The 27,326-nt window shown below is 40.2% G+C and overlaps 1 protein-coding gene across 1 annotated transcript in view; it reads left to right on the top strand.

Annotated features, from left to right (window-relative positions):
• clcn2a (chloride channel, voltage-sensitive 2a) overlaps positions 1-27,326 on the top strand; it is a 62,019-nt gene that overhangs the window by 32,395 nt on the left and 2,298 nt on the right. The window contains exons 3-23 of the mRNA XM_030751617.1: positions 2,515-2,646; positions 3,615-3,743; positions 4,074-4,207; positions 4,574-4,654; positions 6,873-6,896; positions 7,347-7,425; positions 9,814-9,939; positions 12,645-12,729; positions 13,172-13,273; positions 15,711-15,795; positions 17,592-17,747; positions 18,087-18,156; positions 18,247-18,357; positions 19,780-19,993; positions 20,171-20,304; positions 20,694-20,923; positions 21,266-21,377; positions 21,510-21,556; positions 23,236-23,304; positions 23,849-23,887; positions 23,978-24,082. Of these exons, the coding sequence (XP_030607477.1) occupies positions 2,515-2,646; positions 3,615-3,743; positions 4,074-4,207; positions 4,574-4,654; positions 6,873-6,896; positions 7,347-7,425; positions 9,814-9,939; positions 12,645-12,729; positions 13,172-13,273; positions 15,711-15,795; positions 17,592-17,747; positions 18,087-18,156; positions 18,247-18,357; positions 19,780-19,993; positions 20,171-20,304; positions 20,694-20,923; positions 21,266-21,377; positions 21,510-21,556; positions 23,236-23,304; positions 23,849-23,887; positions 23,978-24,082 (2,264 nt within the window). The remainder of the gene's footprint in view (positions 1-2,514; positions 2,647-3,614; positions 3,744-4,073; positions 4,208-4,573; positions 4,655-6,872; positions 6,897-7,346; positions 7,426-9,813; positions 9,940-12,644; positions 12,730-13,171; positions 13,274-15,710; positions 15,796-17,591; positions 17,748-18,086; positions 18,157-18,246; positions 18,358-19,779; positions 19,994-20,170; positions 20,305-20,693; positions 20,924-21,265; positions 21,378-21,509; positions 21,557-23,235; positions 23,305-23,848; positions 23,888-23,977; positions 24,083-27,326) is intronic.

Here is a 27,326-nt window from a genome sequence, read left to right as displayed (position 1 = left end):
GGAGAAATGAGTCCAGTGATGCTTCTTTTAGCTGACCTAACCCAGAGTTATAGATTATAATGTAATAGTAGAATTTATAACCATGACCCAGCTTTGTTTTGTCTTGATATTCTCATATTTGACGAGGATGAAGATAACATGATGCTCTCACTCTCATTGAATACGACTCACAGTAGCCTCCTTTAGTTTATAATTGTTCTTTCACTGCTCACATGTCTTGTAAGTGATAACATCTCTCTGCATCTTTTTTCATGTCTTTATTCACAAAGTGTGAGAATAACTCTTGTGTTCTCCATTAAAAACACCTAAAATCCCACAAATTTTGTCCAGTAATGACCTAGAAAATGTATTCAGTTATTTTTTTGAGACTAGTTTAATAGTCACGAGTAATCAAACAGCAAACATATCAATGCACTGCTCAGAGCTCAGCTTCTAGTGTGTTAAAATTTTTAGGTAGAATCCTGTTAGCCAAGTCAAATCACAGCATGTAGTTTCAAAGTATCACAGAACTGAAACACACACACTGTCTGGGCATAAATGACACACATTCGCTGGGTAAATTCTTCTGCAGCACATCCCAAAGACTCAAGGGGGTTAAGGTCTGGACTTTGCACAGATCAAAGTCCAGACCTTAACCCCATGATGTCTCATGCCTCCTGAACCACTCTTTCACTGTTTGAGCCCAGGGAATCCTGGCATTGTCATGTATATATATATATATACCTGTGTCATCAGAACAGAAAAAAATCCACTGATGGAAAAACCTGGTAATTCAGTAGATTGAGGTAGTCAGCTGACCTAATTTTTGCACCCACAATGTTGCTGAACCTAAACCTGAGCAACTGAAGCAACCCCAGATCATAGCACAGCCCCTACAGACTTGTACAGCAAGCACTAGTCATGATGGCATCACTTCATCTGCTTCTCTTCTTACTCTGATATGGTCAACAGATTTGACCATCAGACCACATGAGCTGTTGTCCGATCTATATGCAGCAAATTGAAGCCTTTTTTCCAGATTATTCTCACTCACTGGTTTTCTTAAGGCCACACAGCTGTTTAGCCCCAGACCCTTGAGGTGGCTTTACACTGTGAGCATGGAAATGCTCGAGGTTTCATCAGGAAACATAGCTGTGAGTTCTACTGTTGAGTTTTTTTGTCTGTTTGTCTTTTTTTTTTATTTGATGTCCCAAATGTTTGAGGGATCTGCCATCAAGATCATTCAAGTTTTTTTTCCAACCATATTTCTTCCACAGACTTGATGGTTCATGAGAATCTTTTTAGGTTTTAATATGGTGGACAGTTCTTAACCAAATTTTAGTAGTTTCAGCAATTTTCTTAGTGGTTTTTAAATATTTTACTTTTTGGATCAGGACCATGATGCCTTACATTTATTAAGAAATGAGAAGCTACTCATTGCATCAGTTTGGGTTAAATAACCTGTTGCCAGCTGTAATCATTACGGTTATTATACAATGGATGACTTTTACTTGTTTGTTTTTTTTGGCTGGGCAGTGTCTATCCATCTTAGAACACTTTTAAACTTTAAAACTTCTTAGGTCCAGGAGATCTTGACTTTCTTGACTGCAAGTAGTTATTATTTATCTATTTATTTATTTTCCATGTGTACTAGAGGTGCGTAATCACAGTGTGTATGTACTGTGACAAATATCACAAAATAGGCAGGGCTGGCACAAATTATTATTATTTTTGCTGACTTATTTGATGATCATCATTTCGATTAAGGGAAGGCCAGGATAATGTTCAGACTGATCGCACTTTCCAAGATCTTGAAGAGGTGACTAAAATAAGGTTATTTTGTTTAACTATCCCCCAAAGAAATTTTGGTTAAATGCACCAGGGAGAAATCCCAATACCTCTTTAAAAACTGAGTTTCACAAGCAACAAACAGGTCTAACAAACTGGTTAAAGTCTCAGTAACAATTACCTGTGAGGCAGCCATGAGTTGTGTACAGTCATTCGTTTACGTTTTCACGCTAAAATTAAACAAATACACTATTCTTGCCTAATATGTTGAAAAGAATGGGCTATCCTTGATTCATACCTTTTTAACTCATCCTTTCACAGTAAGAGAAATTTTACACAATACATATGTTACATGTCATATTGTTCACCATAGGTTTCAGTTTACCCTTTTTAAGCTTTTAATTTTTTTAAGGTTAAATATTCAAGGTTTCTTATTGTCATTGTATATTTTATAGACAATGACATTTTGATGCATTCTGGGATGAGCAGTACAGCTCCAGCTTATTTATAATGCAGTTTGAACTGTTGTTTGTGAGATGTGCTACACAAATAAATTTATTTTCTTATTGCCTTCCTTTTCCCAAGTTCTTCCATTTCCTCCTTCTGTCCCTTTACTTTTCTCTTTGACACTGCTTTTTCTTTGAATCACAGAAAAACAGGTATAGCTCTGCAGTCCCATCACATCTTGATTTATTTTTTATTTTGGTGAGATTTTACTTTTGATTTTCTCCTTCTCTGTGCCCTCAGTGTGTGCATCTCGCTGCCAGAAATTCTTGATCTCACGGGTGGGGGAGGACTGGATCTTCCTCATACTGCTGGGGCTTCTCATGGCTCTGGTCAGCTGGGTCATGGACTACGCCATTGCCTTCTGCCAAGAAGGTAGGAATGAGACACAGACCCGAAAAGAGAGACAGTGTTGGAAAGACCAATGGATGGACAGACAGCGAATGTAGGGCTGTTCTTACAATGGCAGCATTAAACCACGAGAAATCAGGCTTTGCATGAATTGCTGAGAGGCGCATTGTAAAGACTTTTTTATTTTGACCCTGAAAATAATTAAATATATATAATGAAAATTCCTTTATCATTGCTTTTATTGTCTTTAATAATATATTTTTCTCTTGTAAAGCATCCTATGCAGAAATCTTTGACTTATTCACCAGGTGCTGAGATCTCAAATTGGCTTATATTTGGAATTTTTCTTGCAGAATACAGCCCGTTCCAAAAAAAGTTGTGATGCTGTTTAAAATGTAAATAAAAACAGAATACAATGATTTCCAACTCTCATAAACCCATATTTCATTCACAATAGAACATAGAAAACAGCAAATGTTTAAACTGAGAAAATGTACCATTTTAAGAAAAAAGGTCATTTTGAATTTGATAGTAACAGTAACAACACAAAGTTGGGACAGGGCCATCTTTACTACACTGCTAGTCTTATTCCGGATATTCAGATTTTACATTGAAAAACATTATTCTGAAACATTTTTAAAAAGATCTTTTTCAGATGTGAAAGCTGCTAGTTTATTGAGGCACTGAAATTAAGGAAAATAGATGGTGAAGTACAGCTGGTTAAGTAGCTTTTCTTTTCTTCCTCTTTTTTTTCTAAAATTGTAAATTTGCTCATAGTATGAAAGAGGAGTTATTAAATGTTAGGAAAACTATGGCAGAGATTTGGCATTACAGCACAGGGGAGAAGTCCAGGAGAAGAAGAGCAGATGAGTCACAGAAAATTAATTGGGAATGGCTGTTGAATAGTTTAGTTTTGTACCGCATATGAAGTTACTTATGTGTGTGTCCGTGCGTGCGTGCGTGCGTGCGTGCGTGTGTGCATGTGTGTGCAGCACAGAAGTGGATGTACGGTGGACTGGACAGTAACTTGCTTCTGCAGTACATTGCCTGGATCAGCTACCCTGTAGTGCTCATCACATTCTCTGCAGGATTCACACAGATACTGGCGCCTCAGGCTGTGGGTAAGACACACATGCAAAATTTATACATAAACATATGTATTCATAAAGTGATTCTAATTCATGGTTTTATTTCTGTGTAATGTAATTGGCTCTGTAGTGTTCCATAAGGGCTCCAAGGACATGTGCTGTATGTCTTAGTGATTGCATCTGCAGGAAATCCATTAAATATAGCTCTGATGAGATGTGCATACTAAAACTATATGAATATCAATCAGCTTTTCCCCTCGCTCTTCATTTATTCTTCCCCCTCCCTCTCTGTGTAATTGCTTTCTTTCAACTCGTCTTTTCTCTGCACTGCATCATCCCACCTGGCATCTTTTCATTTCTCAGGTTCAGGTATTCCAGAGATGAAGACCATTCTCAGGGGTGTAGTCCTGAAGGAGTATCTGACTTTTAAGACCTTTGTGGCCAAAGTGATTGGTCTGACCTGCGCTCTGGGTAGTGGAATGCCTCTGGGAAAAGAGGTAGAGAGTTTATTTTTCTCTTCTTCTTCACCCATTAGAGTCTTCTTCACTTTACAAATTACAACTGATGAATTAACAGCTTTTTTGGAGGACTGGAGGATTTAATAATCTTTCCTCTTCTAGTCTCATTAAAGTCAGAGCTGTCAACATAAAAGTGTGATTTACTACTAATAGCAGTTACATTTCCCATCCAGGGTGTAATAAAGTCGTTTGAATCAGCATCTGAGCATGGTTTAATCATGCAAAGGTTCTTGAATAATGCTCTTGATCTTGGATGCAGCATGTTCTTAGTGTAGTGTTTAAATGTGCTTTCAGTCATATCCTGCTTTCAAACATCTCTCTCTTTCTCTCCATCCTGCCTCACAGGGACCCTTCGTTCACGTTGCCAGTCTGTGCGCCGCTCTCCTGAGCAAATTCATGGCTGCTGTTTTTGGTGGGATTTACATGGTGAGGAAGGTGAACACATTTCAAAGTGATATGCAGATGTCCCAGCAGATTGCGGCACAGAACTGTGTTTGAGGGCTTTCTTACTTCTGTAAAGAGTGTCATCATCTGTGATGAAATCTAGTTTATGAGTTCTCCTATGTCTTCCTGAAAAAGCAAATTTAAGGCAGTTTTAGTGTTAAAATTTGCAATTGTGATGGTTTATGATTGAAAGGGGAAAAAACATACACTGAAAAGCAAATTAATTGGTGATATTTGTTGAATTTCATAGCAGTTTGTCATTATATTCTGTTTCCATATATAAATGAAGAAAAGCTGAACTAAAGCTTGAGTCCAGAAATGTTTTCAGTCAGTTTTGAGCCTCTGATTGTAATAAAACAGCTCTGGGAACTACTGTTTTACTTATAACACAAGAACAGGTGACTGGACCATGACCTGGATGGCTGAGAATTTACACAGGCATGTGTTTAGTGAAAGTTTACAATTAAAAAAAAAGCTTGAATATGAAATTACAGAAGATGTGAAAAAAATGTGAAATGTATTTCTGTCTACCTTCTCTCTAATTTGACCCATTTTGTGCCCACATTCAGCTACAGTCACACATGCTGACATTTGTAGTGAGGTCTATTTAGAGTTGTTGCTGGCATTGGCTAGGTGAAATATGCAGCAAAGCAGGTTCTACACCAAAAACCTCCTTGTGATTGCTTTGGCAGCTAGCGTAGTAAAAGTTGCATCTTTTGAAATGTAGCAGTGAGGCACAACTTATGCTTTGAAGGACAGTGTCTGTTTCTGGTTCAGTTTCACTACCACTTGGAGAGTAGTTGGCAAGTGTTTGCAGACAAGTTGCTGTCTTCCATGCAAACTACTGGCAACTGCAGCAATCTGCTAGTGAATCACACGGAGGTTGTTGGTGCATCATTGTATACCTCTTTGCAACCGATTGCACAGTGACTGCAGCAACATTTGCCAACCAGGGAATACACATTTTTCCTTCACAACTAGTAGTTGCCAGATTGCCACTGGCAGGTCTCTAGACCTGCGTGGCTGAGGTCTTAATTATCTAAGGTAAACATTGCAGATAAAGTGCATAACAACAGCAAGGAGAGAGATGACAAGGTCTCACAGGAAGTGGTGGCCCTCCTAAGCCAACCCAGGCATGCCTCTGTCCAAACCTCATCACAGTACCACTGCAAGGACAGTAGGGATTGCAAAGGGGTGAACAAGTCAAAAATTCTAAAGCTACTCATTAAAAATTGAAGTAAAGATTAATTAATTAAATCCAGCAACAGAAGCAGGTTTAGGGAGGGGCAGCGATTTGCTGTGAAGTCAAAGAGAAGAGAGAAAAGAGGAGACTTCAGACAACAACACAAACTATGAAGGACAAAACACAAGTTAATGACATGCAGTAGTGGCTTTTACATGCACGTGGTGTAAAAAAAGTTCAGTGTGTAAACCCAAACCAGCAGAGAAAGAGCTTACATGTGAGTTTGTACCAGGCTTTCCTGTAAGAGAGTGCCACTGATGTGTGTGCGTACACTTTAGCTCATACAAGTATGAGGCTAATGATGGGGACATTTCACAGCAAAAAATAAATTATGTAATAAAACTGACCAGAGATTGTTGTTTTCCAACAATAATGGGGGAATTTCTCCTTTAATGTCACCATCAGTAAATAAAAAAAGAAAGACTGGAATAACTCATTTCAGCCTGTAGTGTCATGATTTCTCACTTTATTTGTTACTTGATCCTTTTAATCATGAAGGAAGAAAAAAAACACACCTGCAGTTATTTGAAAAATCTTTGACGTTTCTTTGACTTTCTGCCGTTCCCCAGGACGGACTCTCACCTCCATTCATGTGAGACTTCACCCTGAGCTTCTGTCTTTTTCTACACTGGATACTGTGACGTGCTTCTCCTCCTTGCATCAACAGCCATATCAGCATGGAGGAAGATAGACTGCAGTGATGTGGAGGAAGAAAAACACGTGTCAGCAGAGTTAGAACAATTCAAATAGTGCAGGGATCACTAAACCTAATCAGTCTGGGAAAATGTTAATTCAGTTCACAGTAAAGACTGTGTTTGCTGAAGCTCATTCGTTGCTTGTTTGAGTCTGTTTGGTTTGGATAATAACTTGGATGTCTTCCAGGAGGAAGATAAAAAGAAAAAAAGGTAACCACTACACTCACACATGTCTGTCTTGTTTTCACTTTTACTGCTAAAGGAAGAGCCCTTTGAAGGAAGCAAGGTACGAATGCATGACTCGGATAGTTTTATTCTCAATTCCATCAACATTAATTCAAGCTGTCCATTTCAGAGGCTGAGACAGATTGATGTCTTTCCATTTGTCTGCGTTGTGTTAGATTCTGTTCAGTGAACCGTCGCAGAGAGGCATCGATCTGTGTTGCCTTTGCTTCAACACAAACATCTCATTCCATGATTTCAACGCTCAATCATGGTTTTTTCAGTTATAGCTTCCCATCAAACTCCAATCATATATAAGTAATCTCATTGAATGTGAACAGACACGGCAGCTTTACAGTCAAACTGCTGCATTTGTACAAACTAATTGTGAGTTTATGTTTGTGGCATTTGCAAATAAGCGTGGACCTCTTGGGATTTGAATTTGTGTGTATTTGCTTGAATGCACTGCTCTGTGTGTATTTGTATGTGCGCATATCTGACTCTTGTTGGACAGAATGAGTTGAGGAACACGGAGATGCTGTCGGCCGCCTGTGCGGTGGGTGTGGGCTGCTGCTTTGCTGCCCCTATTGGAGGTAAGTCAACATGACAGCAGCTTCTGATTGAGCTGGATCTAATTATGTAAGACAATTACAGGAGCTAATTAGATGAAGAGAATATTTACCCCACTAGCAGCAGACGATGCCAGACTTAGTCAGTATATTTGTCTAAATCTAAGGTTCTCAAAGTCTGGCCCTCAGCCTAATGGCTGCCCATGGCCACATTTTATGTGGTCCATATGAGTGAAAAGAAAGGAATATTGTACATATAATTCGTCCGTAATCAAAATCAGCACCTTCAAGCGCTACTGAACTTCGGAGCTGCCCACATGGCCGAGCTAAATGCCTTCTCTGTCACAGTCTGCAGGATGTGCAGACTGTAGTTGTGAGCAGGAACCAAATGCAGACACGCAGAGAAAGGCAGAGTGAAAATGAGTTGTTTATTGACCGAGTGCAGAAAATTCAGCAAAACACAAAAACCAAAATGGAGTAACTTGGAAACTATAAACAGCTAAAACTTAAAGTTATGGAAACACACAAGATGGAAACACCAGGACCTGGGAAACAGAAACAAATGATCTGATAAAGGATATGGGGAGACAGGGGAGGCTCTTATTCTCATGGCATGGTCTAGTTTAACCTGAACAACTTGGATTTAAACATACAAGCATTTGTCATTGAGTTAAGAGAACAACTTTATTGCTAGACCAATGCGTTCTGGCCTTATTACACACAGCATTTTAAATAAGATTACCATGAAGTAGAAAAACCACAAAATAACCAATCTTATGCATACACACACACATTAAAAGGGAGTAGATATGCTAACTAAAAATGTTCATCGTGGCACTCAGTCATCAAAACTTTAAAAACTGGTTTTGATTCAGAGCAGCATACTCACATGGGTATGAATATTAATATGTTCTATTTTTTTAGGTAACCTTGTGACCGTTGCTATTAGCCTTTTTACTTTTTACTCTTTAAATGACATAGTAGTACATGTTGAGACCTGCCTAAATTATATTTTATAATATAAATTAATCATATGGCAATATGAAAACAGTGTGTCAGTGTGAGATTTGTTGTTTGTCGTGTTAAACCTACAGATAGTTAGCACTTTTATTGTTTAGATAAGTTGGTGAAAACAATGAAGCATTTTGCAGCTGAGGAGCCAAACATCAGGGAGTTAAAAGAGAGTGAATATTGGATTTATATTTTAAACGAAGGGTTTTATGTGTCAGATTGATTCTGCTGACCTAAGAAGTCATTTATATCAGGCTTAACTTTTTGCCGTTGATATCTGTGGTGAACAGGGGATGAGATCTATGTTTTGTGACCCCCCCTGACCTTTTCTGTCCCCGTCATCCATATTAATCCACATTAAGATGTGTAGATTAAAGTGATTTTCTGTGGATGCTCAAATGATGAATCATACTCGGTCATACTTCGACTGCATCTTACCATCTTCTTCAACAGATGGACTCGCCTACTTACGCAAATGTTAAAATTTCCATTTTTTTCCCCCTGAGGACTTCAAGTACTTCTCGACCTTTGCTCCAATACTGTTTATTATTAGGGTGAATTTCCCTATTCTACTTGACAATCAGATTTTGTTAGATCTTTTTTTTTTTTTCTTTTCATTTTAATTGATATTCTATATGGGTTTGGTTGTTCAGATGGTTTTAATTGTCCTGTGAATTAACTTCGGTGTTTGAAATGTAATTGCTAATACGGCTGTCCATTCTTTCTCAGTGATTTCAATAGAGTGACATGTTATTTAGCATTTTAATCTATGGGAAATGACAATGACAAGACTAATAAAAGCTGTAAAGAGGACCTTAAGTTATAATTATTTTGATAAATGTCTTCTCGTCTTCATCATTTGAGCCATATAGAATGGATGCCTGTGGCTACAAGCGACAAGAGGAACTTGTTTTTGGTACATGATTGACACCCTGTCTCATTTATTTAGAGCGACTAGACAAACTCATACTGACATCAGTACAGTATGTGCTGCACGTTCACTGGGATACAATTCATGTCGCTGTGTGGGATTTCCAAAACAATCAGTAGAAATGTTTGTTGGGTTTGTGCAAAATGCTGAAAATCCATATGAAGACAACAAAAGATTATAGCTATAATGATCAGAGCTGAAGTATTTAATACATACACCGAGTTACTGAAGCTAAATATGCGACTACTGTGGAAATCATTTTTATGTTTTTCTAAAATGTTATAGACGAAAGGAATCAGTTAATGAAGAAAATAATTAACAGATCAACTGGTTGTTTAATAGCTATAGAAGGATGACCAGAGAATAACTCTTTTTAGAATATCTGCTATAAAAATAAGAAATGGCTATTTTCTTGACTACAATTGAGCTCTGGGAATGTCTCACTCTATCTGTGTGTTTGTGTGTTGCAGGGGTGCTGTTCAGTATTGAGGTCACGTCAACATTTTTTGCTGTGAGGAACTACTGGAGGGGCTTCTTCGCTGCCACCTTCAGTGCCTTTATATTCAGAGTGCTTGCCGTCTGGAATCAGGAGGAAGGTAAAGTGCAAAACAGAAACTATCTCTAACTTTTCCAGCGCTGTCATCTTCTGACATCCTGTTCTGTTGTTAAAAAAAGTGATCATAACATGCAGCCTTAAACTAGTTAGTGAATTTACACTCACCGGCCCTTGCGTTAGGTACACCTATTCATCCAATCACATGGCAGCACTCAGTGCATTAGGCATATAGACATGGTCGAGACAACCCGCTGAAGTTCAAACTGAGAATCAAAATGTGTAAAAAAAAAAAAAAAAAAGGTGATTTAAGTGACTTTGAACATGGCATGGCTGTTGGTTCCAGACTGATGCTCAGAGTATTTCAGAAACTGCTGATCTACTGGGATTTTTCCACATAACCATCTCTAGGGTTTACAGAGAATGGTCTGAAGAAGAGAAAATATCCAGTGAGAGGCAGTTCTCTGGGTGAAAATGATTTGTTGAGGTCAGAGGAGAATGGCCAGACTGCTTCAAGCTGATAGGAAGGCAATAGTAACTCAAATAGCCCCTTGATACAACCCAGGAGTGCAGATGAACCTTGAAGCAGAAGACCACACCAGGTGCCACTCCTGCCAGCTAAAAACAGAACAGGAAACTGAGACTACAATTGGGCTCACCAAAATTGGATAAGAGAAGATTGGAAAAACATTACTTGGTCTGATAAATCTCAATTTCAGCTGCAACATTCAAATGGTAGGATTAGAAATTTGGCATAAACAGCATGAAAGCCAGCATGTTAATAGCAGTATCCCATTGGGGGTAAAACAACAAGGCGGTTTTAGGTGGCCTACAGAGGGCATTAAATATTTAGGTATCAATATCCCCCTTTCATTAAATGATTTGTTTCACACCAACTACAGTAAAACTCTGGATATAATTAAGAAGGCTCTAGAGCAGTGGACAGCCCTGCCTCTGTCCTTCATCGGTCGCATTGAAACCATTCCCACAAATCTTTTACTGAGATTATTGTATTTGTTCCAGATGTTGCCAATTGGAATACCAAAATCTACGTTCACTGATTTGGATAAAATAATATCAAAATTCATACGTATAAAATATAAATCGCTACAGAGAAGTAAGGCGGAAGAGGGGCTTAACCTTCCTGTTTTAAAATATTATTTCTGGGCAGCACAATTAAAGCCTTTAATTTCATGGATTCAAGGGGATTTTCACACAAGATGGTTGAACAATGAACAAACGATGTACCCTGAACCATTAAAGGTATTGCCATTTTTAGATATACCAATAAAGGAACTGCCAGTGTGGACTAGAACTACATTAAACATCTGGAACAAAGTACGAGCTGCATTTAAGTTGCCAAGAGGTTTATCAATATTAACAAGTACTGGACATATTAAATTCTTCACTCCTAATTCCTTAGACAAATGTTTTACAAAATGGGCTGATCAGGGGCTTATGTTTCCACATCAGTTAATCAACGGGAATAACCTTATATCATTTGAAGAGTTATGTAGGTACTTTCATCTCCAGAAAAGTGATTTCTTTAGATATTTACAGTTGCATTCTTTTCTGACTACACACAGAGACTGGGAAAGAGTATTAAATCCCACACCTATAGAGAATATTCTAATTCAATTACAAAAAGGTGAACAGGATAAGAAATTGATAACAAAGTTATATAAGGTGTTTCTGTCAATGAATCTTAATAGGCCCATTTGGACAAAACAAAGATAGGAGGCAGAGACGGCCAAAATTATTTCTGATGAAATATGGGAGGGAGTCTGAACCGAGGCACATCAGGCTACAAACTCAAATATGTGGTGGGAATATAAATGGAAAATTATTAGTAGATATTTCAGGATCCCAGATGTAGTCGCTAAGATAGATCCTAACACTCCAAGTTTGTGTTGGAGAAACTGCGGCTCAGCGGTGCTCAGTCATACACACATTTTTTTTGGTCATGCCCTAAACAACAAAACTTTTGGGATGAGGTGTATGAGGCCATAAACCATTCTTCAGGAGGTTATACCAAAGGACGTAACAGTCGCATTACTTGGTATTATACCTGCTGGTGTGCAAGGACAAGCTAAATCATGTCTTTTAAATGTCCTTTTCACAGCAGCCCTGAAATCAATCACAATTAGGTGGATGCAATTAGAACCACCCTCCTATAATGCCTGGATTCAAAAAGTAAGGGAATTGTACCAAATGGAAAAGATAAAATATTTATTAAGACTTCAAAAAATCTGCTTTTAGCCTACGGTGGGGTCCAGCAGAAGCCCTATTCATGTAAAGGCCCAATGAGATGGGGTTTTGGTTCATGGTGCCTAGCTCTTCTTTCTTTTTCCCTCTTTTTTTTTCCTTCTAGGTTTGTATGATGATGCTGAACCCACATGAAACTGTAAAATGTTATGCTGAGATGTTTAATTTGTGCAAAGATTCTACATTATTTACATGTATGTTAATTATTGCTGATGCTGGCTGTGTAACTGCACCGTTGAAAAAATTAATGCAAATTTAAGTTCAAAGGGGGTCCAACCAAGTACTAGCAAGGTGTACCTAATAAAGTGGCTGGTGAGTGCATAGTATCAGTTACTTTAATGAGAATGTATATAAAATGTAACTCAGTATATGCATGTATATTTTTAAGCGATATGATAAGGTAAGTGGTTTAGTTTAAACCACTTACCTTCATTCATAACACGTTGCTGTATAGCAGAGTGAGAACAGTCTTCTTTTTCTCAGAGACCATCACTGCTCTCTTTAAGACCCGTTTCCGTCTGGACTTCCCGTTTGACCTTCAGGAGCTGCCAGCGTTTGCCATACTTGGGTGAGTGTGTTTGTCTGTACTGGCGCCGCATTAAACAGAGCCCTGATCTCAGAGCAGCTCGTGTTACTGAGGAGATCTGAGCTCCTTTTCTGACGTTCTCTGAAGTCTTTTGGGAGTCTGAAGGTTGATTTGTATTCAATGAATGGGGCATGAAATTAGCTTTTTACTCTGCTGATTACAAGCAGAGGCTCTGTCCAGATCAGAACGTGCCAAATTTGATTTGTTTGATGTGTCTTAATGGAGAGAAACAATGAATTAACATTGGTTGGCTTTCTTGAAAAGAGCTTCCAACTGTGACTGACTTAACCAGGCACAGCAAAACTGTAGCTTTGTTTCATTTGTGGTCATTCTTTTTCCATGCGGCTGTTTTTGTTTTGGACCACAATAGGCTTCTGTTTTACCTTCAACAGGCCAAACAAGCTGTGTCTGTGTCTGTCTGTAGGATTGCCTGTGGTTTTGGGGGAGCTCTGTTTGTCTATCTGAACCGGCTGATTGTAGAGTGCATGAGGAAGCAGAAGACAATTAACAAGTTCTTGCTGAGGAAGTAAGTATCTCATATTATCTTACACATAACCATTAAACATTTGTAGATTCATAGACCCAATGCCTCCTTGTCTGGCTTAAAGGACCAATTTGACATTTTTAGAAATTACTCAGAGTTTGATGAAATGATTCATACGGGAACTGCCAGCAAAAAAAAGCTTATCTGAGACTGGAAACATTAATCCTGGAAATTTCACTGGGTAACAAAACCAGCTGACTGACTCGTCTAAAGCTGACTAATGTATAACTTTTTTTTTCATGCTTTTATGCTGAGACACAGTCTTTTGTCTGTCCACCTGTCCCAGGAACACTTTCAGTGAGTTTCACCACATCTGGCACAGACTGATTAGATTTTTCTAGTAAAATGTCACTGTGGCCATGAATTAAAAATGACTGCACATCACACAATTTATCCATCTTCTTCTTCTATCAGCTGATCTCTTTATGAGCCACCACTGCATATCATTTGCCTCCATCTCACCCTTGCATCCTCTTCTGTCACACCAGCCCTCTGCATGTCCTCCTTCATTACATCCATGAACCCTTTACCAAATGTGTCCACTATCCCTCCTCTGACTTGCCTCTGTAACTTTGTCTCCAAACCGCTCAACCTGAGCTGTCCCTCTGAAAATCTTTTTGTCAGTCATAGGAGGTCTCACTACCATCTTGTAAATCTTCCCTTTTACTCCTGCCGCTATCCTTCTGTCACAAATCGCCCCTGACACTCGTCTCCACCCACTCCACCCTGCCTGCACTCTCTTCTTCACCTCTCTTGTGCATTGTCCATTATTTGGATGGTTGACTCCAGGTATTTGAACTAATCCTTCACTCTCTCTACTCCTTGCATGTTCACCTTTCCAACAGACAGTTAATATTCAGATGTATTCTGTCTTGCCTCTACTCCTCTTCTCTCCAGTGCATACTTCCACCTGCTCTCTATGGATCACAATAACCTCTGCAAACATCATAGTCCATGAAGACTCATGTCTGACCTCATCTGTGAACCTGTCCATCACCACTGCAAACTAGAAGAGGCTCAGAGCTGATCTCTGGTGTTATCCCACCCCCACCTTGAACCCATCTGGCACTCCCATCACACTTCTCACCACTGTCTCGCTGTCCCCATACCTGCACCACCCTGACTTCCTCATGCAGTACCACAGTTCCTCTCTTGGCACTTAATCATATGGTTTCTCAAGATCCACAAAGACACGGTGAAGCTCATTCTGATCTTCTCTATACTGCTGCTCACCGATCATCACAACTCTTTCGATATCTTTATTGTAGAGCTGATCAGCTTTATCCCTCTGTACTGTTAGTACAGCTCTGCACATCACCCGCATTCTTGACTGTCTGTACCAGTACACTTTTTCTCCATTCTGCACTTCCTGATTCAGAAACTTTCCTCTACACAGACAACTTTCCTCCATCCATCCTCCTCTGTCTCTCATTTTTCTTCATCAGTTCCTCATACTCCTTCTATTTGCTCAATACACTCTTCACTTTTATCCATACAAAACCAGTTTTAAAAACTAAAGGTATGACTAAAAAAATCCACAGCAGATGAAGAAAGTCCCTCATCATAAAACACTAACTTTTTAGTTTGATGCTTTGATGTTTACAAATGAGCCAAATAAGATACAGTTTGTTAATTAGGAAGCTTTAAGAGTAAGGCCAGCTGTTTTCAGCATAGACTGTATATAAAAGATGGACATAGTAAATGTGACATCACCTGGAACCCTTGAGCTGAGCATTTTTGGCTGTGAGCATCTCTGGGAACAAAATGAGCATCGTGTTGTATTCAAGAATACATGATAGAATGAGTGAGTGAAGCCATGAAGTCATCAGGTATTTAACTACAAGCTTCATTTTCCATTGGACTTCATTTTACAACCAGAGGAGTCACACTTGTGCAGTAGAAAAAAAAATACACAAATTTGAAGCACTTTGTGTTGGCTTCACTTTTCATACCCAGACGTTCCACCCATCATTTATATACAGTCTATGGTTTCCAGTCTTTATGCCCAGTTATCATCTGTTGGCTTCTGCTTTATATTTAACAAACTGAAATGATAATGGTAGTATGATCTTCTCATCTAACTCTGCCATAAAGTCAATAAGCATATTTCTCAAAAAGTCAGATATTAAAGATATGTCTAAAAAAGCACACAAACATACACACACACACACACACACACGTCTGTTTAAAATTGGCCTTATGCTCTATGTCACAAAGCTAATGTAGTCCTGGGAAATTTAGGTAAATCCCTTGTATGAATTGGGTCGGTTTCACACACGTCATCAGGAGCTATTTATACACTCTCTCTCTCTATTTATACTATCTCTCTCTCTCTCCACACCACCAAGAAATTAGGTATGCACATGCAGTATGTCAAGCACACTCATTAATGACCCCACAGTCCATCTCTTCCTGTCAGGCGTCTGGTGTATCCTGCACTTGTCACCCTGCTGATCTCCACACTCACGTTCCCTCCAGGCTTCGGACAGTTCATGGCTGGACAGGTGAAAAAAATATTTTCACACTCCTTTGACAGTATGGAAGCATGCCTTGACTGTTGTGAGATGATTGATGGTCATTTTAAATGAAGCTCACATAAAGGGTTCAAGAGGGCTTAAAGACTGGTCCCAAAGCACAGGGACACCTGTAGTCCAATCACCAGGAATCAGAAATGGAAGTCTGCAGCAGGATCTTACTTTTTCTTTTTATATTTTTCCTTTTTCCCTTTTTATTTATTTGTTTGTTTATAATTACTACAAAAATGTAAAGATATAGGCTACAAATCATAGTTAAGTTTGCAGCAGGCAGTGTATCTATCTACATCTGGGAGTGGAGTGAGATTTCTTCAGTATTAAAAGCAGCTGTCAGTACTTGCAATTGTACGTAGCTAAAAGAGAGCTGATAATAGTTCATAATTCAGTTATTTAATTCAATTTTATTTATATAGCGCCAAATTACAACAAACAGTCACCTCAAGTCGCTTTATATTGTAAGGTAAAGACCGTACAATAAATCCAGAGAAAACCCAACAGTCAAAACGACCCCCTATGAGCAAGCATTTGGCAACAGTGGGAAGGAAAAACTCCCTTTTAATAGGAAGAAACCTCCAGCAGACTGAGGCTCAGGGAGGTGCAGTCATCTCCCATGACCGGTTGGGACTGAGGGGAGAGAGACAGGACAAAAGACACACTGTGGAAGAGAGCCAGAGATTAATAACTAGTGATTAAATGCAGAGTGGGCTATAAACAGAGTAAAAGGAGGTGAATGAAAAGAAACACTCAGTGCAGTGTATGTTATGTTGTTTCATGTCAGAACAATTCAGGCATGTATTTTCCAGAGAAGTTACCTGCAAGAATATGCACCTAATCCAGCCATCACCACTTTTGTGTGAGAGGACTTTTTACCTGTGCATGTGATATAATAACATTTGCTTGTGAACAGGTTTTATCGTTCTCACAACTTGCAACAGAAGCCAAGCTCCATATTTTGACTGTGTATCTGGGGTTTCCCTGAGCAGCTGCTGAATTTAAGCACAGCACATTGAGTAAAATTGAGAACTTCTATCTCCTTAAAATTCTTCCTTATAAAATAATGCCAAAAATGGGTCTGAACACATGCTTGTTAGGTTAGCTAGTGATTCTAAATAGACAGGAGGTGTGAATGTGAGAGTGTGTGTGTGGTTGTCTGTCTCTCTGTGTTATCCTTGTGATGGGCTGGCGAACTGTGTGCCCTGCTGGGATGGACTCCATCCGCCCCACAACCCTAAGCTGGGTAAGCGGTGGATGGGTGGCGTTTCAAGAGATGTGCCAGAATTATCAAACGTAGTCAGCAAATGCATTGCTACAGATTACAGTTTCAAAAGCCTGCCTGCTAGTTTGTTTCTGTGTAGACATACAGTTCAATTTTATTGTTGTATTTAAAAAGTTACACAATTTGTTCTACAGGCTTTGTGCCGAAATTTGAAATAGAAAAATCCAAACTACGTTGAAGTGCCAAATCTCCAGTGTAATATGAGTAGGTTTACATCAATATGGAAAAAACTGTGTGGGTGGAAATACTCCTTTTTAATACAGAGCGCAAATACAGTAGTATGGGTTCAAATGTAACTGGACACTTGGTTACTAAACGTTTCTTTTTCCAGGAGATTTATATTTGAATAGATCCTTCTGACATTAGAGAGCTGATTCAGATTCAGGATGCTCTGTGTCTGTGTGTGTGTGTGTGTGTGTGTGTGTGTGTGTGTGTGTGTGTGTGTGTGTGTGTGTGTGTGTGTGTGTGTGTGTGTGTGTGTATCTGTCAGCTGACGCAGCACGAGTCTTTAGTGGCACTGTTTGACAACCGCACGTGGTGCCGTCAGGGTGTGGCGGAAGAGTTTGACTACACCAGTCACCACCATGCCTGGAAACACCCCCAGGTCAACGTCTTCATCACGCTTATCCTCTTCACTGTCATGAAGGTAGGCCGTGGTCATGCAGAGATGTGAAAAGTTTTTATGCACTGAAATCAAACTGACGAGGCTTTCAAAATAATTTTGATGAGTAGCATTTTTTGATTAACTTTAGTATCTTAGAGAGCTTGACACAGCTCTGTGGTGTTTTCTGCCTTTTCGTCTAATCCTAAACTGACTCTGTGCTACGATCGAGGCTCCGTGAGGGTCAGACAATCAGACTTGGGACTGTTTGCTCTTTTTATAACTAAAGATTAAGTATTTCATGACTCCAGCTGTATGTCTGAGCTTGGTGCCTTGGTGGATTTTGAAAGATGGATAAGACTGTAAAACTTCTCTCTCTTTCAGTTCTGGATGTCTGCTGTGGCCACCACCATGCCTGTTCCATGCGGCGCCTTCATGCCTGTTTTTCTTATTGGTAAATAAAACCTGTTGTGTTTTGTAATGATTTCCAGTGCACACGTAAACCTCTCTTAAATTCATAACCTCTTGCTGTATTGGTGTGCAGGTGCAGCATTTGGCAGACTTGTTGGTGAGATCATGGCAGCCATGTTTCCTGATGGCATACATGCTGCCGGCAGCGTGTATCCCATAGTTCCTGGCGGATATGCTGTAGTTGGTGAGTGGCTCTAGATCAGTTTTGATACTGATGTTTATTTCAGGATTTAATTAGCCTTGATTACCAATTTCCCTTTTTTTTTTCCCTTTTTTTTTTGGTGTCATCCTGCATTATTAAAATGTGTCACAGATGCAAAGCTGACACCATTTTAACTACTTTATGTCAATATAGTCAGAGCAGTACTGTCAAAAGAATAGTTCCAAGATTATTAAAAGTATGGCTCTGTTCTGGGACATACAACGGTGACAGCGAGGAGAGCAGCGGGAAGACTTATTGTTGGGGGTTTCAGTTAGCTGCGATATACTTGTACACTTTTACTTTTTACTCTCACTAAAGGTCTTGAGTCACCCCTCGTTTTTTTTATGTTTTACTTTCAAGGAGCCAGACTTTCTTGTCATATTTTAAAGTGGCCTTGAGCAATAGTTCTTTGGGCATTGGCTGCTTTTTCACTCATTTTCAGTCCAGTCCTTCCACCTGACCATTTTCAGAGGAATGTTTTTTGTTTGTTAAGCCACATCAGAATGGTCTATGAATCATTCAAGCATAAAAAAGGCACCTGAAATGATTCCCAAAATGAAATTAGCTGAAAACTTGGAATATTTCATCCTGATGTGCTGTGTGTCCTTAAAAAAAAATGAAGGAAACAGGACAAGAGGTGAAACAAAGAAGTGGCCGACCTAAAAAAAAAAAAAAAAAAAAAAAAAGCTATTCACAGCAGGTGAACCATATCTGAAAGTCATGAAACCTGACACAGGATCTGAGAGATGCATCTGGCCCTTCAGTTGATCCATCTACCGTTCACTGAAGCTCATCAGAAATGGTCTCAGTGAAAGGCTGGCTGTCAAGAAGCCTTTCTTAAAAAAGGAGAACACAATTTACAAATTACACAAGAACTGGACTGAAAATCAGTGGCAACAGGAGTGATGACTCCACATATACAGTATGTAGAGAGGAGTTCAGGAGAGAGGTACAACAGTGAGTGTCTACAGCCATCTGTAAAACATGCTGGAGGCTCTGTCATGGTTTAGGGCTGCATTTCAGATCATGTCAAAATTGATGGAATCATGAATGCAGAAAAGTAGCATCAGATTTTGATCTGCCATGTAATACCATATGGAAAGTATTTGACTGCAAAGAAGAGCTTTGGATGTTGGAATTGTACAAACTCTGTTTTTGCCATTCCATTGCACATGTATCAATAAACTGCTGCATCTTTTTCCCATTTTCCAACAAAATGAAATGAGAGGAAAAAGAGAAAAGAAAAAAAAAAGAAATGTGCATTGGCTCGAGACTTTTGCGCAGTACTGTAGTTTTCACATTTAACATTTTCTGTGAATCAGATACTACATCTTTGCCATTTAACTGCATGTAAATGGCTTTAAAGAGACTAATACATATGAAAGATTTTCCTTTCATTCAAAGGTGCTGCTGCGCTGTCCGGAGCGGTCACACACACTGTATCCACAGCGGTCATAGTGTTCGAGCTGACTGGTCAGATCTCGCACATCTTGCCTGTGATGATTGCTGTGATCCTGGCCAATGCCGTGGCCCAGGCACTCCAGCCATCGCTGTATGACTCCATCATTCGAATCAAGAAGCTCCCTTATCTGCCTGAGCTGGGGATGGGACATCACGAGTGAGTCTGCTGCTGCTACTTTCCTCTTTTCCTCTGATTCTGCGCCTTCATTTGCTTTAAAATTCCACTTCTTTTCATCTCCTTTCGCCTATCTTCCCTTTCATTTCCTTCCCTCTTGTTTGCAGGTGTCCTTGCTCCCGCTTCTCATTAACCTCTATCTTCTCCTCCATGTTTCAGGAAGTATAATATCCGTGTGGAGGATATCATGGTCAGGGATGTGCGCTACATCACTCTTATCTCTTCCTATCGGGAACTGCAAGAGATGCTAATGACTGGTCAGCTCAAAACACTGGCCCTAGTTGAATCCAGAGGTAAGTGCTTACACAGTATATGTATGAGCCTGTTGCTCATCAGTGTGCTTGGTTTCAGTGCATTCAGCATACAATTATGACTTATGATTGAGGCAAAGATTTGTAGATGCTCTGAAAATGTGGTTTTTATCCACATAGCTCCAGCTATCTTAATAATACTCCAATTTTAAAATGTCGCCTACTTTTAGATTTTACTTACACTGTAGCATTTAAAAGATGTCAACAGATACTTTTGTGACAACTCACATCAGTACTACTAAAGAACTACAAAATCCCAGACAAATCGCACTTCTCTTGTCTGATTTACTTGATAAAATATGGATTTCTTTCACATTTCCCTAACTGATCACTTTGTCATTGCCTCTTCCATGCCCTTCCTTCTCCCTCAGACTCCATGATCCTGCTGGGCTCCATAGAGCGTTTGCAGCTCCAGTCCCTGCTCTCTCTTCAGCTGTCACGCCAGCGGAGGCTGGAGTACCTCCGCCAGCTGGCGCAGGACAACGGCACACACGATCACCTGCCCAGTCTTACCAGTGATAGCACCCCCAGCTCACCCTGCACCCACACCCACCTCAACTCCTCGAGCAATTCTAGTGCTCGCCAAGCGGTCCGCTTCTTGGTGAGCACTCAACAGGTGTGAGGCGTCCGGGGGCGCCAGGGCTGGGCTGGGGCGAAGTCTGGATTGGGTTGGGTTGTAGCAGTAGACTAAAAGTTGATCAGCATGTGTGAAGCATGTAGCATTAGGTAAAGGCACAGATGGAGTTTTTGGACGGCTGCTGTGGTAAGTGTTTACAAACTGTGTGATGGTACTTCATTTGTACTTTAACATTAACACGTGTCTTCTGTGTCTCTGTCGTCTGTGCCCTTACCTGTGCTGTCCTGTTTGTTTACGTGCATGTGTATTCGTCCTTTCTGTGTCTCCCTCTGTCCTGTTTCCTGTGTTAATGTATTTTCCATGTAGATCTCCACAGAAGAGTCTTCATCCTTCAGCCCCGTGGTTTCCAACGTTCAGCTTCCTCTGAAATCCGCCTTGAAAACCGTGTCTGCCATCAGTGAAACAGAGACGCCAAACAGTATGTTATTTTACACCTACAGATAGACAAAAACCAAGAACAACAAAATGAAAAAGATCAGGATTCAAATTCAAATACACTAAACCTGTTTTTTTGTTTTGTTTTTTCCCTTTTTTTCTTTTCTTCTCTGAGGCTCTCAGACCCTTTCCTGTGCTGACCAAGACAAGGAGCTGCTGGAGGTGAGGAGAAGCAGAGATATTACAGATGCATGAGTGCGAGTGTCCTTTAAGAGTGCGACATGCACTGTATGAGTGGGGATGTGTGCTCTCTCTCTCTCTCAGTCCTCACATATACCGTCCACCTCGTCGTCGTCCTGCTGCTGACAGGCAGGATCCACCCACAGACAGCAGGGTTTTCCTGTGTAATCTCATGCTGTGGTCGAAGCTTTTTGTGTGTAAAACGTCAGTGAGTCATTGCACCCTCGCTGCACAGCACATCCACTGCCAGTCAAATGTTTTTTTTGAACATCCTACATTTTAGCTTTTTCTTTTTTGTTAAATTTCAAGCAGTGATGGCGTCATGCAGCGCGGTTAAAAAACATGTTTCTTATCTGTCTTTAACACCTTTCAGCATCGCTGATGAACAGTTCAGTCACCGGCCACTGCTGTGCTGCCAAACGTTGTTCAAATGTGCGACTTTTTAAATATTGAGTGGAGATCAAAGTTATGAAATATGTCACGCTGAGTTTTTGAAAACTGTAAAGTGAAACACAAGGCATCATTAGTGTTTTCATTTTGTGAAACAAAGGCTTGGGTTCGAATATTTCAGTCAGTTTACATATAAGAGTCAACTTTCTCTAGCTTCTCAAATGTTCTTCTACCGTTGTGGAAAGAGTTGTGTTGATTTCTGGAAGTGTTCCTGGCTGTAGGTGAGAATGTGAGTGTGAATGGTTGTCTGTCTCTATGTGATTGGCCTATGATATCCTGCCTCTTGCCCTATGACAGCTGGGATTGGCTCCAGCATCCCCGTGACCCTATGTTGGGTAAGCGTTTAAAAAAAAAAAGGATGGATTGATATTTGAAAATGTTAACTTTCAGTTAAAATTTTAAGTGTCAGTGTTAGTGTTTGCCTTTTTTAAATGTTATTATATAGGTGGTATTTGTCAGGGGCAGAAAAGAAATTCAGAACAGGGTATTACAATACAAACACAACATTTTGTAGCGAGACATGAATATTATCAATAAAATAAGCATCAAAGCCTCATTAGGCAGGTTGTGTTGACAAATTTGACCATATTGACAAAGACTCAAACTAGACATGTTACTGTATATATTTATTTTATTTGAATTAGTTTTGTACTTTTAAGTTCAACTGCAATAACCTTGAGTGTTACCAAATAAATCAGATTCATACACTTGTCAATGCAGGATGAGTGGATGTCTTCCAGCAGTTTTTGCATTGCAGCACTTACTGCTGTGGTCAGCAGAGTGTGAGTGTGGTTGTGTGTGTGTGTGTGTGTGTGGGGGGGGGGGGGGGGGTGTCTGTTTCCTGGACATACTGGAATAAGTCGTTTGTTTTTAACTACAGAGCTGCTAAAGGGTCGTCATAAGAACACTAAGCGCTTAACAAAAATACTAAAATATAAGATGTTCAATTTCCTTTTTCCTGGCAGTGCATCATCGCGTATTGTATTAACATTGGGCTTCTTGTACAGACTCTGTGCCCTCACCTCCATCTGTGGTGTAGTAATTATACCCTTTCATCAACATTGTGCTCACATCACAAAGACTTCTCCCGGCAGAAGTCAGACTGGGCTCCAATGTTGCCGTGTGCCATGTTAAAGAGCAAAAACTGTCCACTTCCACTGATGCTGTGTTAATGTTGTGCTGTGTTGATGCCTTCTCTCCCCGGCTGGAAGAGCCCGGCTGGGCCGGCTCCTTCTGAAAAAAGAAAGCCCAAGCCCAAACGTGTGAGGATCTCCATGGCGGTAAGATTGTCTGCCGCCTAGAGACTGTTGCTTAGTAACCGTTGCCTTGCGACACACACGTAGTGAGTGCTGGACCAAAATATTTGTGGTGCACAAACCAGAGCATTAGAGTGGTTTAGAGCGAGAGTGCGTGTGTGTGTGTGTGTGTGTGTGTGTGTGTGTGTGTGTGTGTGTGTGTGTGTGTGTGTGTGTGTGTGTGTGAGAGGTGTGAGGTGTGAATGTCTTTCAGTGTTTCATCAGCTTTCCCTCAGCTCTGAATGCTTCCTCTGTGTGACTGTGTGTGTTTTTATTTAAAGGTGGTTGATTCTTTGGGGTTTTCTGTGGTTGTCAGTATCATTTTCAGGATTTTGGTTGTACTGTACGACCAATAAATCAAAGTTTTCCTTCAGCCTTGGATTATAGTAGACTGGTAGATATAAATGCTTCATTGGTTTACAACCTCTGTCTTTTATAAACTACACTGACACAAACACATGCACGCTAGATGTGGTGTGGGGTTTGTTTATAGCAGCAATGAATGATTAAATAATTTTTGCCTTTTCAGGACTCTGCTGAGGTGGAAGACTGCATGACCCCCTCAGAGGTGAGACCTACACTGACAGAAGATTGAACATATGAAATAAGCTTTTTTCTAATTCAGAGTTTAGAGGTTTCTGTGTCCGTCTAACTGCAGATAGCAGAGTGGGAGGAGCAGCAGCTTGACGAACCGGTGGATTTCAAGAACTGCAAGATTGATCCGGCACCCTTCCAGCTGGTGGAGCAAACATCTCTGCATAAGGTGCAATATAAACAAATAACCAGCAACACAAATTAAATATAAAATTTGAAAAATGTGCATTTCTTTTCTCTTTCAGTGACTTAGAGTGTTATTTGATCATTCAGGAATTTTATAGTTATGTTGTCATGGCACTTTTAAAATGTTATTTTACTGTGAATTTAATCACAACATAGCTGCAAGGTGTGATCAGAAAAGTTCCAGAAATCATACCAAAGTTGAGTGAAAACATATTTGATTGAAATTTTATTTATTTATTTAAACTGTTATTTAAGAGCAAATTCTTATTTACAACTGTGGCCTGGCAAAAGGGGAAGCCTTTTCATCTCCTCATGAATGTCCGGTCAACCTCCAGTGTGGCTGCTCTTTTAAATCACTCCATAGAAGTCCCGTTTGTCCCCTCGTGTTCGTTCCTCTTCGATGGCCACTGGATCTCCTCCATAGTTTTTCATTTTTGGAGCTGGATGAACTAATGTGGTCAAAAAAAAACTTAGATGTTTTCAATGTGCATTGCAGCAAACGATGGCAAGTGCCACAGTTCAGGTCATTTCTGCTGAATATTCTCTCTGATACCCCAGGACTTTAAAGTAGATGCTTGCATTGGTCACTGGTGACCAATATGACAGAACCCTGTGTTGAAAAAAAAAAAAAAAAAGCGCACAGTGCAAGTGGTCATAATCAGACTTCAAGGGAGTGATCTAAAAATAGCAGCCGTGCCAGAAGCTGTCTGACCAGGCATAAGAAGATGACCTTTGAGGGTAAATCGAATTTGAATCAGGTATGCTTTTTTTATGGGACGACCTTTTTCATTACACCTCATAAAATGGTCACTTTGGTCTCACAGACTAATGTGCAGAACAAGTCACTAACACTGCAAGCATTAGAACATCCATGAACTCACATTTATGTCAGTGCAGTGTCTTGACTGCACTGAAAAGCACTTTGAATGGATATGTGCACCTAAATCCTAAACCGGTGCTTTGGCCTCCATGACATCGGCCCTTTACTGGTCCAACTCAAGACAGGTATATTTATGTCATAGTGAAATACAACCCATGTAGCAATGAGTATGAGACATCTCAAGATATCCTGTTTCCAGATGTTTCAGGCCTCTTCTGCCTAGTTTCTGATCTGTGATGCTGACCATTGGGAGTTATTTATAACTGCAAACTAAGCAATAACAAAATTATGATTTATTTTAAACCAGTGAACCTTATACTGTTGGACTTTCACTCCTAAGCTCAGGAGCATTATACCAAATTAATCACAAGCATTGTACCTACATGAAAATTGTAACTTTGATCCCTTGAACTCTTTTACGATTGTCTGTGTGCAGTGAGGGGAATAATTATTTGATCCCCTGCCGAATTTGTAAGTTTGGTCACTTAGAACAAAATGTACAGTCTGTAATTTTTATGGTAGTTTCATTTTAATGGAGAGAGACAGTGTATCAACCAAAAATTCAGAAAAAAAAACACATTACATAAAAGTTCAAATTGATTTGCATGTCATTGAGTAAAATAAGTATTTGATCCCAAAGCAAAACATAATTTAGTACTTGGTGGGGAAAACCTTTTTGGCAAGCACAGCGGTAAGACGTTTATTGTAGCTGGTCACCAGCTTTGCACACATCTCAGGAGGATTTTGGCCCACTCCTCTTTACAGAAACTCTTTAAATCCTCTAAGTTTCTCAGCTTCCACTTGCCATCTCAAAGCTTCAGCTCCCTCCACAGATTTTCTATAGGACTGAGGTCTGGAGACTGGCTATACCACTCCATCATCTTAATGTGCTCCTTATTTAGCCTCTCCTTTGTTGCCTTGGTGGTATGTTTTAGGTCATTGTCTTGCTGGAAGACCCATCCACGACCCATCTTCAGTGTTCTGGCTGAGGGAAGGAGCTACTGATCCAAGAGTTTACAGTGCATGGCTCCATCCATTGGCACCTGAATACAGTGAAGTTGTCCTGTACCCTCAGCAAAAAAACAGCTTCAAAGCATAATGTTCACACCTCTGTGCTCGACTGTAGGGATGGTGTTCTTTGGGTCATATTCAGCACTTCTCTTCTTCCAAACATGGCAGGTCAAGTTGATCTAGAGCAGGGGTTCCCAAACTCGGCCTGCGGGCCGCTTCCGGCCCTGCCCACTACTTCCGGTCCGCGAATTGATGTCAAAAATAACATACAATTTGGCCCTTTTAAGTTACTTTTTTGACATTTTGCCTTCCCCTCCAATTATGAGGGTTAAGCGAAATGTCAAAAAAGTAACTTAAAGGGCCAAATTGTGTTATTTTTGACATCCATTCGTGGACCAGAAGGGGGCGGGGCCGGAAGCGGCCCATGGCCCGCAAGTTTGGACACCCCTGATCTAGAGCTTGATTTTGGTTTCATCTGACCACAGCACTTTCTCCCAAGCCTTCTCTGAATCATTTAGATGTTCACTGGCAAACTTAAGATGGGCCTGTACATGTGCCTTCTTGAGCAGGGGGACCTTGCAGGTGCTTCAAGATCTCAGTCCATTACCGCGTAGTGTGTTACCAGTGGTGTTCTTGGTGACTGGGGACTGCCAACTGCCTTCAGATCATTAACAAGCTCCTCCCGTGTAGTTTTGGACTGATCCACCAGCTTTCCCCTGATCAGCCTCTCCCCATGAGGCAAGATCTTGCATGGAGCTCCAGACCAAGGGTGATCTATGGTTTTATTAGATTTCTTCCATTTCTGAATAATTGCACCGACAGTTGTCACTTTCTCACTAAACTTCTTGCTGATGGTCATGTAGCCCATTCCAGCTTTGTGCAGGTCTACAGTCTTGTCCCTGATGTTTGACACTGTTTGATATTGACCATGGTGTGGGAGAGGTTGGAATGGAAGAAACTGATTCTGTGGACAGGTGTGCTTTATATGTATGTAACGAGTTGAAATCAGGAGTATCTGTAACTGATTGATTGATTGGTTGAAATCTGTGTGCCACATGGGCACACAGCCAGTCTGTGTGAGCCAGAATTCTCCCTGGTTTGTGGGAGATCAAATACTTATTTTACTCAATTGCATGCAAATTAATTTATAACTTTTATGTAATGTGTTTTCTTTTTTCAGGATTTTTGGTTGGTATTCTGTCTGTCTCCATTAAAATGAAACTACCATAAAAATTACAGACTGTTCTTGTAAATGAGCAAACATAAAAATTCAGCAGGAGATCAAATAGCCCCCCCCCCCCCCCCCCCCCCCCCCCCCTATGTCACACATCATAAA

Source organism: Archocentrus centrarchus, chromosome 17, assembly GCF_007364275.1.
Source record: "Archocentrus centrarchus isolate MPI-CPG fArcCen1 chromosome 17, fArcCen1, whole genome shotgun sequence".
Taxonomy (NCBI): domain Eukaryota; kingdom Metazoa; phylum Chordata; class Actinopteri; order Cichliformes; family Cichlidae; genus Archocentrus; species Archocentrus centrarchus.
Note: the sequence above shows the minus strand (reverse complement) of the source record. Positions and strands in the feature narration are given on the sequence as shown.